At 37.4% G+C, this 15,176-nt stretch overlaps 1 protein-coding gene across 3 annotated transcripts in view; it reads left to right on the top strand.

The window, feature by feature from the left end:
* Positions 1–15,176, top strand: part of MET (MET proto-oncogene, receptor tyrosine kinase) — a 114,650-nt gene that overhangs the window by 88,571 nt on the left and 10,903 nt on the right. For 2 of the 3 annotated variants that reach the window (XM_070787799.1, XM_019958725.2), the window contains exons 12-19: positions 902–1,048; positions 2,279–2,435; positions 2,629–2,769; positions 5,945–6,175; positions 8,082–8,162; positions 10,068–10,249; positions 13,083–13,192; positions 14,394–14,559. In XM_070787799.1, the coding sequence (XP_070643900.1) occupies positions 902–1,048; positions 2,279–2,435; positions 2,629–2,769; positions 5,945–6,175; positions 8,082–8,162; positions 10,068–10,249; positions 13,083–13,192; positions 14,394–14,559 (1,215 nt within the window). The remainder of the gene's footprint in view (positions 1–901; positions 1,049–2,278; positions 2,436–2,628; positions 2,770–5,944; positions 6,176–8,081; positions 8,163–10,067; positions 10,250–13,082; positions 13,193–14,393; positions 14,560–15,176) is intronic. The other variant, XM_070787800.1, reaches the window with a different exon arrangement.

The following is a 15,176-nucleotide window of genomic DNA, read 5'->3' as shown; positions in this document are numbered from 1 at the left end:
ACTGGCTGCTCTTTGTCCCTCAGAAAAATACAATTATGTTTTGATACCTTTCTCCTCTGGCTAATGGCTTTTTAATAAATACTGTAACCATACTCATTAAGTCTTCATATGAGAAATTGGACCTCTGTTTTCATTTCTTTCCCAAGGGTAATTATTGGTTTCTTAAACAAAACAGTGATATTTTAAATGCATAATGGTGACTTCATTTAACTAAATATGTCAAATTGAATAATGTTTTTAATGTCCTCATGTAACTATATAATTGTTCAAAATAATATAATCATGCTCTCATCATAATGAGGGTCTTATGGCATCTTACAAGAATGTCTTTAAAAGTGGATTCATTTTGTATAGGATTCAACGGTCAAGAAGAATGAAAAGAAACTGCCCAACTCAAACACCAAAGAAATACATTGACTTTTATATCCATACATCAAAATCTCTGGAGATAGGACCTGGGCATCAGTATTTTATATAAAGCCCTCATTGTGATTCTAAAAGTGAAGCCAGAGCTAAGTGTCTCTGCATTAGGCAGCTCAAACTAAATCTCTAAATTATTTCCCTTTTGCCAACCATCAGTACTCCCTGAAAACATTAATAAGTTGATTATGAAAAAGACATCATTTGACCTAAGGGTGTGAGTCAAGAATCTCTCCTTTTCTCTAAAATCCAATTTGATGGAAAAGCTAGATCCTATGATTCCTGACTAATTAGTACCCTGAAATGGTCACTCTCTATTTCAGCCATCCAAATCCCCATGAAAATGAGTGTCAGATAATCATGTGCCTTGATAAACAACATGGCCAGTGTTTGCAGTATATTTATATTCCTTCATAATTGTTTGCATTCCTTCAAAATTGTGAAGTGTTAACTAGCTCCTTTTTTTTTTTTTTCCTTCTAGGGAAATGATATTGACCCTGAAGCAGTTAAAGGGGAGGTGTTAAAAGTTGGAAATAAGAGCTGTGAAAATATACACTCACACTCTGAAGCTGTTTTATGTACGGTCCCCAGTGACCTGCTGAAATTGAACAGCGAACTAAATATAGAGGTGGGATTCCTGCTTTCCTCTCATGGTGTAAATAAAAATGCCAGTGTAATTATGTCACTTGCAGGCTTAAAATAAATCATTAAAGCTCATTTGTGTGTAGGCTTTAGCTCATCAGTTCAGCTTGATTCTTAATTGTTATTTTAGAAATAGTGATGTTTTTGTTGCACTGTCTCCTTCCCAAGCTTCAAAAGGTAGGTCTCAAAAGTCCTTGCTGGCTACACTCTTCTCCATCATGCCACACTCTTGCTGAAATTTGCTGTAATCCTCAGGAGGGATGAGGACACATTCAATGGTGTCTTTTCCCACCTCTCACCACCCTAGGAGGCCAGAGCCAACACAGTACTGCCAGCCACAGTGATCTCAAATGCATAGTCCCATAAATAAAAGAATGTGTATACACTGGATGAAGTGAAGTAAGAAACTATTTTATAGTAACCCTTTTCATATAAACAGCTATCTTCATTCCTTTAAAAGGCTGAGTAATATTCCACTATGTAGATATACCACATTTTGTTTACCCAAATATATGTGGTTTTTAAAGGGGTCTTGAAGTTTTCAAACAGTTATGAAATGGGAACATATAAAAAATTTAAAAATAAAAAGCTAAATCATGAGATCAGAGTTTGGAGTTCAAATGGACCATAAATCCAAAAAATCATACCATGTTAGAGCTGGAAGGAGCATCAGAATTTCTTATGTGTATCAAAACAAGGCAAATAAAACTACTCTGAGATTTTATTATCCCATAATAATAACATAATTATTCACTTCTTATGGGGAGTCTCCTGTGCCCTCTACCCTATCCTCTAGGACAGAATTAATGTTCTGTTGTCTCTGCTTCTTATAATATGTTCGTGCTTCTACAGTACATATCATCGTGAACTATAACCATTTATTTTATTTTTTTTAATCATTTACTTTTGTGTTTGTGTCCCTTTCACACTTTAGTTCCTCGTGGTCAGAGACTGATTTTTATCTTTTTATTCCTAGTACCTAGTTATAAGCACAAACAGCTAGGCATCATGTAAGTATTTCAGTGATTAGTGGCCTCTAATTATTTGAACACTGAACAAGAATTGAAGAATGTCTTAATACTCTGGAGGCAATTATTCCACTTCTAGAACAGTAATAACCAGGTATTATTTTGAGCCTAGAGAGATTATAATTCAACTGTGTAGTGTATTTTGTACATATCATGGTTAATTTCTGACTTTTATTTGTCATTTGTAGTGGAAGCAAGCAATTTCTTCAACTGTTCTTGGAAAAGTGATAGTTCAACCAGATCAGAATTTCACAGGATTGATTGTTGGTGTTGTCTCAATATCAATAATACTCTTACTGTTACTCGGGCTTTTCCTGTGGCTGAAAAAAAGGAAGCAAATTAAAGGTGCATAATTTTTTTATTGTCTGTTTTAAAGGCGTTACCTTAACAATACAATCATTACAGTTTAAAATTGTCATAGATTCATGTGTGTGGTCTTATGCAATCCATAAAAGCCATGAGTTCTGGTCACCGGATCAAAGTCTATTGGGACCCATGATAGCCAAGTCTTTAACGAGGTCTTTCTCTCTCTTTTAAGATCTGGGCAGTGAATTAGTTCGCTATGATGCAAGAGTACACACTCCACATTTGGATAGGCTTGTCAGTGCCCGAAGTGTAAGCCCAACTACAGAAATGGTTTCCAATGAATCTGTAGACTACCGAGCTACTTTTCCAGAAGGTATACTTCAGTTTATTTTTCTGAAAAATACCTATACATACACCTCAGTGGGTTGTGGCAGTGTTGTTTATTTTTGGTTTTGCCTTTATATTTTTATAAAAATATAAAAGAAGTAGTCACCTCTTCTTTGGCCAAAGAAGTATTTAATTTGACACAAAGTTACATGACTCTTATTTTTAAATGAACTCATATATGAGATTTTTTAGAGTCTTTAAGCTCTATTCTCACAAAAAAGTTCATTTTAAAAATCATTTGAGCAAAGGTAAGCTGTTTATCATCTCAGTGCAATGCTAAGAAACTGTGAAGCTCTCTTTAACAACCCAGGAAGAGTTAAGATACAAGACATATTTATTGAAACAGAAGTTGGTACTGCTATATTTTTTTTTACCTGCTGATCCTCAGACATTTAAATTATACCTTTAGCACTCCTTTGAAGGAGTCTCAATGAACTGTTAGCACCCAGTCTTTTATCCACAGCATCCCAGGACTTGAATTTATTTTGAGTCTTAACCAGTGTGTGCTTAGTTGCTCAGTCATGTCTGACCCTTTGTGGCCCGCCAGACCCCTCTGTCCATGGGATTTCTCAGGCAAGAATATTGGAGTGGGTTGCCATTTCCTTCTCCAGGGATCTTCCCAGGGATCAAACCCAGGTCTCCTGCTTCACCATCGGAGCCACCAGGAACCCAGTTATGCTGTTTAAAAAGGAGAGTTAACATTAGGCCTAATAATTGTCAGATTAAGCACAGTATTTCACATTGTTTTATTTAAACTCGCCTGGTAAAGGCAGAATGTCTGTATTGTATCTGCTCCATTATCTTTAGAAGTTACAGGACGTGAGTCAAGTACAAGCATTTTCCTGGTTGAATATTTACCACTGGACAAATAAAATGAGTCACAGATTGTTGAAGATACTGCAGAACTTAGAAGTTGCTCATCAAAACAAGTACAAGAGCAGTGAGGCACTTAACATTTTAATTTTTTCAACACTTACTGCCTCTTACTTTTTCAAGTTTATGTTAGTTCTACAGATGCCATTAATGTCTTTTCCCACATGACTCCATTCACCTTTAAGAATCCAGGCTCTTAACAACATGGGAAAATCAAATCCAGTTTATAGTTTTGAAATGTAGACCTATTTATTATTTTTTATTCACATTTAATGGCTCAAGTTTGAGATCTTTAAAATTAACAAGTGACTCTTTTGAAGAAGTATACTTAATTTTCCTTCAGCCTCTTTGCTCACCAGACCTCTGTCATCATTGCTAAGGAACTTGAGTTTCATCCTCTTTCCTACAGTGAACCTACTCCTTGGAGACATGGAAAAGTAAAATAGGCAAAAGAAGGTTACCCAGAGAAGAATGAGGAAATGCACAGCCAGTACCTAAGAAAGAGGCACTTAGAGAGCTTCTCTGTGTGTGTGTGGTAGGGACAGCCTCTTTATGAGTCTTTTCTGCAGACTTAGAATACACTGTGTGTCAAACCAGAATCACACTGATGGTTTGTGCACATGTTTGAACTTAACGGAAAGGTCAGTACAATTTCTGTGCCAGACAACTTTTTCTTGTGCTTCATCAAGGATTTCCCTCCATCTCTACACCTCTGAGAATTTAGAACCCTAAACTTTAGGTGCAAAAGTTTGAGAAGTGAAGGCAGAGGAACTGAGTTTATAGTTTCCATCATCTGGCTCATCTGCATTTCCCCCCTAGGAAAGGTTTGAAAATCCTGACTCTGGGGTTAAAGCAACAGACACCCAGCTAGGCTCCTTCCATCCCTCATCCATCTAACATCTCAAGCACTCCCCTAATGTTCTACATCCTTTAAAGAAGGATATAGAATGCATCTGTCTCATTTCTAGCAAATGATTACTATAACTTACAATTTTCATAACTACAGGTGATCCCAAAGCTCTTCTGGAACCACTGCTGAGTTTACTGCTCTGGCCAAATTGATGTAGTACCCAAACTGTCCAGTGTGGCAAACACTAAACATGTTTAAGTGGGTTTAAGAATAATCAGAGGTACCATCAACTTTCTTTTTATGCCGCTCTCTTAAGTTCTCATTCTCCTGATCATTTGCAAGCAAACAATATTTTCTTTTGATGCTAATGAGGACTCTCCCCCAACATAGGCCTCCCTTCTCTGTGTGTTATATACTAATACATTTCAATACCCAACCTAGTTTATCTTCAAGTCAGTTGCTTCCAATATAACACCCTCTCCTTGACATATATGGATTCCCATTGGAAAGGGCAAAGCAACTGTTGCCTTCTCTGCCCTATCTGACATTAAGAAATGTGCTCTCAGCCCCACAATTTCCTACCTAGTAAAAGGGAACCTTGCCTGAGACTCGTTATAAAGATCAACTTACAAGGAATGTTGATCTGATCCCTTTCCAAGTGCCCTCTAAGCAATGAGGATGGCACACCAACCCAGTCCTTAGCTGCTCCCTCTAAACAAGGATAATACTAGATCTGCTGCCGCCACCACAGGATGGAAAACTTACCACGATTATGGAAAGTTTTCATTTCTAAAAGTTTAACCATTACACATGTCTAGTTGTTTGTATGTATGTGTGTGTGTGTGTTTGTGTATATATATATAGAGAGAGAGAGAGGAAAGAGAGAGAGAGAAAGGTATATATTTCATTATACATATTTTTCTTTGACCAGGAATCCACATACATTTTGAGCAATACTAATTAATTCCATTAATAAACAGTAGTCTCTCAAAAGGCTTCTTTTTTCCTTTTCCTAGAGTTCAGTTGAATTTTTGTGGGACAAGGCAGTTGCTTGACTACTTTTGCCACTTTTCATTCTTATGAGTATAGAATGTTGAAAAACAACCCTCAAGCTTGACTTTTGCTATATAAAAGAAAATGTCTAAGGAAATGAAAAGGAAAAAACCAACTTTCAAAGTTACTCCTTAATGTAAGAAAATCAATAAATGTTTTTTATAAACACATACACACATACCCATATCTTTTCCCAATTTACTATTTTATTAGATCAATTCCTTTGTAAAGGTTTTTCCTAGCCTCATGTAGTGATACAATAATTATTTCTTTACATTTACATTTAAATTTTGATTTTGTTATTAATTCAGTTTGCTTCTCCTGTTGCAGTCCCCACTAATTGAGGTTTTGCTACTGTCTCTAATAATTTTGCTTAATCTTGCAGACCAGTTTCCTAATGCATCTCAGAATGGGTCATGCAGACAAGTGCAGTATCCTCTGACAGATCTATCCCCCATCTTAACTAGTGGGGACTCTGATATATCCAGTCCATTACTGCAAAATACCGTCCACATCGACCTCAGTGCTCTAAATCCAGAGCTGGTCCAGGCAGTTCAGCACGTAGTAATTGGGCCGAGCAGTCTGATTGTACATTTCAATGAAGTCATAGGAAGAGGTAAGTATTTCCACTCAGCTTTTTGTTAAACACAATTTTCCAGTAAGCATTTTATCTTCTGCCTTTACAGATTAGGAATTAGACAATGGTGAAAGCAACTGACAGAGCAGTGATAACAAGTGCGCTTGATTTCTGTTCTGCAGAAATACAACCCTGCAAATCACATCCATGGGGATTTGCCCCTGTGCATGGAGACAACTTGATAATCACCCAGACATCTTACTAATGAATCACATTCCTTCCTCACCTTTTTCATGACAACTATAATTTCTTGAAAGTGCCTTTTACTTCTGTCTAAAAATCATTCTATTAAATTCTAATATTTTCACTCATATCTCCTTCCAGTCTTTCTTTACCCTGAGAATATTGACTAACTCTATGAAGTCCTGGTTTATAGCAGTTTGTACACTGCTGGACAGCATCAGGAGAAAGGGAATTTATAGCCTTCCCTTGATCTGAAGCAGTATACATCATCTCTACAATGCACTCCAATTTCTTTATACAAAGAGGAATGAATATTTGTATTAAGCCAGCCAGAGCAGCAATAACAGCTAGCATATACAGTACTGGAGGAAATATTGAGCAGGAAAAGAAACCAACCAGAAGCCAGGAAATGAACTCCACTGTTCCCTTTTTTTTCTAAAAAGGTTTTACCTTTAATACCAAATGGCTTCTGATCCTTTTATTCAGTATGTGCTGCAAGAGATAGCACAGACGTCAGCCAGCATGATGCAGAGGAGGCTGAAGGGACATTCACTAGGCCTTCCCATTTTCCTGTGATAGCATCAACACATTCCTCTATCATATACTCCAGATTTTAGTCCTTAGCATGCTCCCCTTCACAAATAGCAGCCTCACTGTTAACAGACATCTTTCACATCAGAGTAATACATAGTTCTTTTACCAGTCTATAAATCTCAGTAACTACCAGTTTTAGAATGTGTGACTAAACTAATTATGTTCTAATTCTACATATTCTAAAATTAGTATTTTGTATTTTTATCATGAAAGGTGCTAAAATGGCAGTTATCTCTCTTATAAAGTAGTAATATGAATGATTCTGTGAATACTACTGTTCATTTATATGCTTTCCCCAAGAGAATGTGAGCCCTCAAGAGTGTAGGTTTTATTTATTCATCTTTGCATTACCAGAGGGTAGACTAATGCCCAACACTCACATGCTAGGCACTTGGGGAGTCTTAGCCAGCTGGATGAATTTCTTAGTGACTTACACGGCTATCAGACATTTGGAACCTCTGGGGAAAATTACTGCCACTGGATGAAAGGCTACCATTGGGAAAGTGATGTGGCTAAAACCAGAGAGAACTGGATGAAATGACTCAGAGTGAATTTGCTTCATTCAGGCCATTGTCTTTCAGTTTCTGCCAGCCTGGATTACATATTAACCAGTGACTAATGGGGGAAATCCTTATTCTATAATGCTCATCTTATTTCTAATGGTGACATTTTTATCTCATTTCAGTTTATTGGAATATAGAGACCTTATTTTATTATAGTTCTTCATGTGGATAAAACTTTATTTTTATATTTAAAAGATATTTTTTGATCCTTAATAATAATGTTCCTTATATGAGGCAGATGTTACTCCTGTTTTCACTGGTTCCACTGTTAGTGAATAGTTTATTATCTTAACCTCTAATAACAATTACATCACCTAAATATTTTACCATGTATTAAATAATCATACTGCTCTTATCTTTGAGTAAAATATATCTACATATTTTACAAACACAAGTAGTGGTACTGTTAATCAAAAGCATAAGAAACAATGTACTTTTTTGCCACGTAGGAAACAAACAAGAAATGAAGATCATGAAGAGCTTAATAAATAATACTAAACAAATAAAACTAATGCAGCACTAACCAAGTTCCCTCTATCACGTAGGACATTTTGGGTGTGTATATCATGGAACTTTGTTGGACAACGATGATAAGAAAATTCACTGTGCTGTGAAATCCTTGAATAGTAAGTTGTATTTTATTTAACAGTGGAGTACACTTCTGTGGCTGCAGACTAATAAACAGTTCATAATAAAATGTTGATTTACACTCTCCCTTGTGGAAAAATCAGTGACTAGCTGGAACGATGGATCTAATCCTAAAATGTGTGATCGAAATTCTTATTGAAATATTTCCCCAGAAATTATCCCTCAGAGCTCTCATAAGTAAGAATGAAAGAGATTCTTGGATGAGCCTAAGTATCATTTAAATATGTTTGGCTTATAATATTTGTTTTGCAAGTGACATTTATGGAAACTATTGGAAGCATTTTGGCGCATACAGTAGTAATGACTCATTGTACCCAGAGGCATTACTATAATTATTTCTTTAACCACAACTTCCATCAAAAAGATAAAAAATGAAATAAGTCAAACAAGAGAAAACAGCAGAAAATTGAAAAATTATAAATGTGGTAATACCTCATTTATCCACATTTTTGATGAATGAGATAATCCATTAATTAAATGAACTTCCTTAGCAAGTGATACTTACCCCCTTTTAAAGCTAGAATATATATATTTTTAGTATTATTTACTATTGAGAAAAATCTGCTTAAAATGGAATGCATACTCCTTTTAAGAAGCAGGGAATGCTAGAGTTACTCAGTTTTCCTGGGTCTTTCCCATGTATATGTGTTATTAAACTTAGTTTGAAATTTTTTCCTGTTTAAAAAAAGAGAGAAGAAATATGGAATGCTTCCAAACATAAACTAAGACTTTATTACTGACCCAGAGCCATAATTATGGCATGAATTACTATCTTGTACAACCCACCGTACTCCTTATAGTCGAGTTTGCCTGGCTTCACCTTTGCTGACAGGCCTCACATGTCAAGTCAATGTGCTTGCCTTTTCTACCCTCATTTCTAAGTTTCTGCTCATAGTTTGAGGCAGCCTAGAAAAATGTTAACAAGATACATTACAAATTTATATTGGAATTAATGTTTTCAATGCATGTGTGAAAGGTTTTCCTACAAGATATGTTATCAACAGAAATATTTCAGCCTTTTTGAACATAAATCTGCATGCTGAACAGTGTTCTGTATGGTTCATTTTGTTGGAAGTCTAACCACAAGATAATTAAAGCAACAATTTATATGAAATCTAACTACAAACTGTGATGGATTAAGTATAATTGTCAATAAATTTGCCTCAATAAAGAGCAGTACTGCCAGTTGTAGTAAGAAGTCCTATTGCCAAGAAATCTTTCTCTGTCCCTGGTGTATGTTGATCTCTATTTGGTCCAGATGGATGTCCAGGCCTTGGATGCACTGCATTTGTAAAAGAGTATCATCACTGACACTGATACTAATCAGATTAATAAATTAAAGGATGTTAACTCTTCATTAGTGCTGACTAATATCAGGCCCTTGGGATCTCTATTTGGAAACTATTATAACAAAAGAGTCTACTTAGATAGCATAGGCAACATTTGGTCTTCAAATCCTCCTAGTCCAGGGACTGGAAAACTATGGCCTGCTGCCTGTTTTTGTAAACAGTTTATCAAGACTCAGCCACTGTTATCAGCCATTAGTGGCTGCTTTTGCACTGCAATGGCAAGAGTTGTGTATTTGCAACAGAGACCATGTGGCTTAGAAAGCCAAAAATATTTACTGTCCTGTCCTTTACAGAAAAGTTTGCCAACCCATGCCTTGCTAGACTCTTTCAAAAACAAGGGCAGGTGGTGACTCAAAAGTGCAGCACAGGTGACATCATTCACTCAATTGTATTGTAAAATAACACTCTGAGGATGAGGCATCAGGGCAAGATGTAGTCCAATGGCTTTATATTCTGTGCTGTCTCTCCCTGAACCTGATGAAGTAATCATTGTCCCTGTAATGAAGTTAATGTCTCCACTGCTGGCTTTCTCAGGAATCACTGACATAGGAGAAGTTTCCCAATTTCTGACTGAGGGAATCATCATGAAAGATTTTAGTCATCCCAATGTTCTCTCACTTTTGGGAATCTGCCTTCGAAGTGAGGGGTCTCCACTGGTGGTCCTACCATACATGAAACACGGGGATCTTCGAAATTTCATTAGAAATGAGACTCATGTAAGTATATTGCCAAGCTTACTAACTTATGAACTAGCCTTAAGCCAGCCAGCCTTCCAAAAGGTGCTATTTTGAACCTTTTTAAAATTTTTAGCCAAAGAAACCCATGTGAAATGTTGACACCGTTCAAATGGACAGAGGCCCATTCAGTTCTCTGGTTTCTCAAAATCCTGTGTCCTAGTGGGAAGATAGTGATACACAGAAGGGTTTCCAGGGATGGTGATTCTTATCTGCCCTGCAGGCAGCCTTGCTCTGCCATCCCCCAGACAGGTACACATCTTGCAATGCCTACTATACACCACAAAAAGCACTGCACAGGAGACATAGAGCCAGAATGAGCCTCAGCCTAAAGGCAGTTTTAACCTTAGAAGGAAATATATTGAAAATTAATTATGAATGAATCTCACTATTCTTCAAAGTTGCTGCCCACTCTTCCACCTCAGGACCTTTGCATTTCCTAGTCTCTCCACCTAGACTACTCTTCTCCAAAATATCCACATATCTCACTTGGTTATTAATTTCAGCTTTCTGCCCTAATGTCATCTTCAAAATAAAGCTTCCCCAACTTGTCTAAAATTGCAGCTGACCACTACACTCTCATGCCTTCTTTCTTTCTCGTCTCCGCTGCTTTGTTTTTATCCATCACTCCCTCATATACTGAGGCCTGAATTGTCCAAAACTGTGGCCATAAGCCACTCATGAAATGTGACTAGTGTAAATTGAGATTTGCTGTAAGTGTAGAATACATCCCAGGTTTTCAATATTTAGTATAAAAAAAGAAGGTAAAATATCAGTAATTATTTATACTGATTACATGTTAAAATGATATTATTTGGGATATGTGGGTTGAAAAACATACTTTGAAAATAATTTTTGCTTGTTTCTTTTTAATTCTTTAATGAGACTACTAGAAAAATTTTAACTACATATGTGGCTTGTCTCATATTTCTATTGAACAGTACTCTACTAGGTAATAAATAAATGATAGCTGTGTATATGTATATATGTGTGTATATACACACACATACACACGTATCTTATTAGAGTACAAGCACATGAGGGTAGGTAATTTTGTTTGTATGTTGTTCACTGCTATAGCTCCAACACCTAAAATAAAGTTAAGTACATAAACTCTCAGGAGATATCTGCTGAATGAATGAGTTCACGGTTACAAAAGAGATTCTTAGATGTTTCCAAATGACAGTTTTGTTAGTGACATTTATGCTAGTTCCAAAAAGGCTGAGCAAACAATGGCTAGACCAGGAGTAGGGAGGGAAGAAGAAGTCTCCAGAACTGAAGTCACAGATGGCCCCAGGCTGCTTTTTGGCTTCTGTGAACAGACCTCTTTAGACATTATGGAGTAGTTTTACTCTGGATCAAAAAAACTTCATAAACATGGGATCAGATTCTTAGAGAAATGAGCTTTAGGATAGTAAAGAAATATTTTGCATTCAGTCAAAAGAGAATACTCTCTAGCTCTGAATTTTTGCAAATAAGGTGAATTTACTTTACAAAATACCATTGCCTTTATAGTCCAGGGAGTCTGTACTTATTACAACCACTAACAGATATATCTTAAAGAGAGGCCAAAAACACAGGAAATGGCCTCTCTACGTGCTGGGTGCATTAAGGTGGGCTGTAGCCCTCCTTACAGGGTCCCCACTGGCTGCCTCTTTACCTCACAAACTTCACTGTGGCTGCTGAAGAAGAGTTATCCTGTTCCTGATGACCAGGCACTGCAGTGACATCTGGGTGACTTCAGATACAGTTCTTATAGTTACTAAAGCCATTATGCTGTCCATCCAAGTTTGTGGGTTGAACATATGGAGAATGAGATCTCCTGTTTTCTGTGTGGGTTCAGGCCACTGTTGCTTCAATACCAGTAGGAGGGCTTCTAATATGATTGATTTCACTAAGCTTTGGAGTCTTAACAGATATAGGCTTTGGAGTCTTAACAGATATAAGCTAAAATCCTAACTCCACAACTTACCATCTGAGAGATTTAGAGTGATTTATTTCTCTCAAAGCTTCTTGTATTAACCATGTATTTCTGGAGACCTGCCGACCCTGGAAGGACTGCTTTCCCCAGTTCCCACAGGACTGGCAAATTCCCAGAGGTATTAAACAGCTCACCTTCAGAGACCATGCCTTTCATCACTAAACCAACCACTCCAGAGCCCATACCCCAACCACCTCCTTTAAAGGGTGCCAACACCCTGGCCACCATCTACCTGCCCTCATCACTTCAAGACCAGGTACTAGACTTCTAGGGACAGTCCTTACACCCCAGACCCATTGAAATGATTCAAACCAGCTGATTCTAAGCTGCTTCCTCTGCCTCGCCCGTTCCTTCCCACAGAAATCACCATTAAGGCTCTTGCTTATGTTTTCCCCTTGTTTCCTCTGCCTCCTAACCAACCCTGGTGCTTCCCTGTGTGGCCTTGCATGACCTGCCATGCCTCCTCTTGGGAATTGTGAGTAACAGTCTTTTTGATGGCCTTTGTTCCCATCTGTTGGCTGTACCCTACCTGAATAATAATAAACTCCACATTTTAAAATAACTCCAGTTCCCCATCTGGAAAATGGACAGAAGTGAGTGTATAAGGATTAATCAAAATTTATAAAAAACCTCTAACATGGTATATTACAAATAACAGATACTAAGTAAATGATGATTATCAACAGGAAACAAGTTATTATTTGAAATAGGTAATTCTTTGCTGTTGATAAGAAATTGATAAGGTAATTCTTATCAATATTTCAGAATTCTAAGACCATAGCTAGAACAGTAAATGCTTATTGTTTATGGGTTTCCAATTCTCTTTGATTACAGAACCCAACTGTAAAAGATCTTATTGGCTTTGGTCTTCAAGTAGCCAAAGGCATGGAATATCTTGCAAGCAAAAAGTTTGTCCACAGAGACTTGGCTGCAAGAAACTGTATGTAAGTATAAGAATCTCTGTGCCTGCAGTCCATAAGTGACAGGGTGGAACCTGTTTCCCACTCTTCAAGGCTAGTGAGGATGTTTTCTCTTCTCACGTAAAAGTCCTCTATTTTCGTCACAGTTCTAAATCGATGTGTAAGCACTGGGTATGTAGGTGGAGCTTTCAGGCTTTATCAAACAGAATTTAAAAGGAATTCTCCCGAGGGGGGTCTTAAACAGCTGTTGTGGCCCTAGCTTTTCTTTTTCCTTCCCGCCCATAGCCCCCAGTGTTGTGGTTTCACACTGCATTAGTGTTTGGAAGGGACAATTCGATCTGCAGCATTTTACAGTGAAACGGAGAGGGGCTGGTAACACAAATACCAACATATTGTAACTTCCCAAGAGTGGATTTGAAGTCAGCCTGCAGAAACCCTACCAAAAATGGTATTTGAGAATGAATATACAAAGAGGTTTATTTGTGTCTGGCTGCCTGGGCTGTATAATACAACAGTCAACAGTTGGTAATTGATTCAGTGCTTTCCCTTCCATAGCACTGATTCATGACTTATGGTATGTGTGAAAGAAAGAACTGTGCTATTAATTTCCTACCTTGGTTTTGGTCAGTGTGACAACATAAAAGCCATCTTAAACAAAGGATACATAGCCTCAGATAGAAGAATTGATTTTCCTGGAACCCTGCTGTTTTCCTAGATGCTTTACTGTGCATCCGTTTTCTCTATTACCTCACTGGTAAAAAGAGTTGTAGGTACTACTAGCCCTTTGAGAAGGAAAAAATGAAATAACAGTCCCCTGTCATATCTCCCCCATAAAACTAAGTATTGCTAATAAGTTGACAAGTGGTAATTACTGATTGCTTTGGGTAGTCAGTTGGCATACTCGATTTAGCAACCAAAGAAAGCTGGGAGGGTGGCCAATTTTACTACTTCTCCAGATCTACATTAAAGCAAAAAAGATTTTCTTATGCCACATCATTCACAATCTCTTCCCTTGGCCTGTTGAATTTGAAATGTAAATGTCAAGCATTTTTATTCAAGGATTCCATTGTGATTTAGCGCTAGTCAGTACAGGCCAGATGAAGCCCTTCCTGCAGAAATTATGGATTTCAAATACTGAAGCTGCTTGTTCTAATCAATAGAGATTCAGAATCACTGTAAATTATTCTCTTTTAGCCACTGGTAATAATTTTTGTTTTTTCTGTAGGCTGGATGAAAAATTCACCGTCAAGGTTGCTGATTTTGGTCTTGCCAGAGACGTGTATGATAAGGAATACTATAGCGTACACAACAAAACAGGTGCAAAACTGCCAGTGAAATGGATGGCTTTAGAAAGCCTGCAGACTCAGAAATTTACCACCAAGTCAGATGTGGTAATGTATTCATCACCTCAACCTCCTCTTTACTTTCATAGCCAACTTTTATATTAATTTTATGGGAACTTAATTTTTTTTAAAAAGAAATCTTCAACACCATAATTTCAGCTTTTTTAATAAGTAAAAATGGGCTTGATTGTCTAACAGGTACCCATACTATGGCCTCATAAATTCATTCATTTATTCAAAAAATGTTTGAATAAATGTCCAACAGAACAGCATGTTAGGTCCTTGGGAACCAGGTGTAAGCCCTGCTCTCCAAGAGCTTTGTTCAGCAGGAGAGGGAAGCCATTTCATCACTAACTCACACAAAGTAGACTGGGATTAATCTAGTCACTCGTAGCTCAAGGGCAGAAAAATTCTACCTAGAGAAACCTGGAAGCTGTCTCTGAGGCACATCTAGCAGTGAAGACATTATTCCTTTGCCTAGCCCTCCTTTATCTGCAAAGGTCATCCTCCTCTCACAGAACAAGCATCTGAGGGCGTGCAGCAGAGCTCTGAGGGTGGGGGAGACACTCACCTGGGCAGCTGAATCTACCGTACTGCCCTTTCACCTGGTGGAGAAGGTGAGTCTTGAAATGGGCTTTAAAGTAAGGATGATGGAATGGACGGTA

Source organism: Bos indicus, chromosome 4 (genome assembly GCF_029378745.1).
Source record: "Bos indicus isolate NIAB-ARS_2022 breed Sahiwal x Tharparkar chromosome 4, NIAB-ARS_B.indTharparkar_mat_pri_1.0, whole genome shotgun sequence".
Classification (NCBI taxonomy): Eukaryota; Metazoa; Chordata; class Mammalia; order Artiodactyla; family Bovidae; genus Bos; species Bos indicus.
This window is presented reverse-complemented; position numbering and strand designations above follow the sequence as displayed.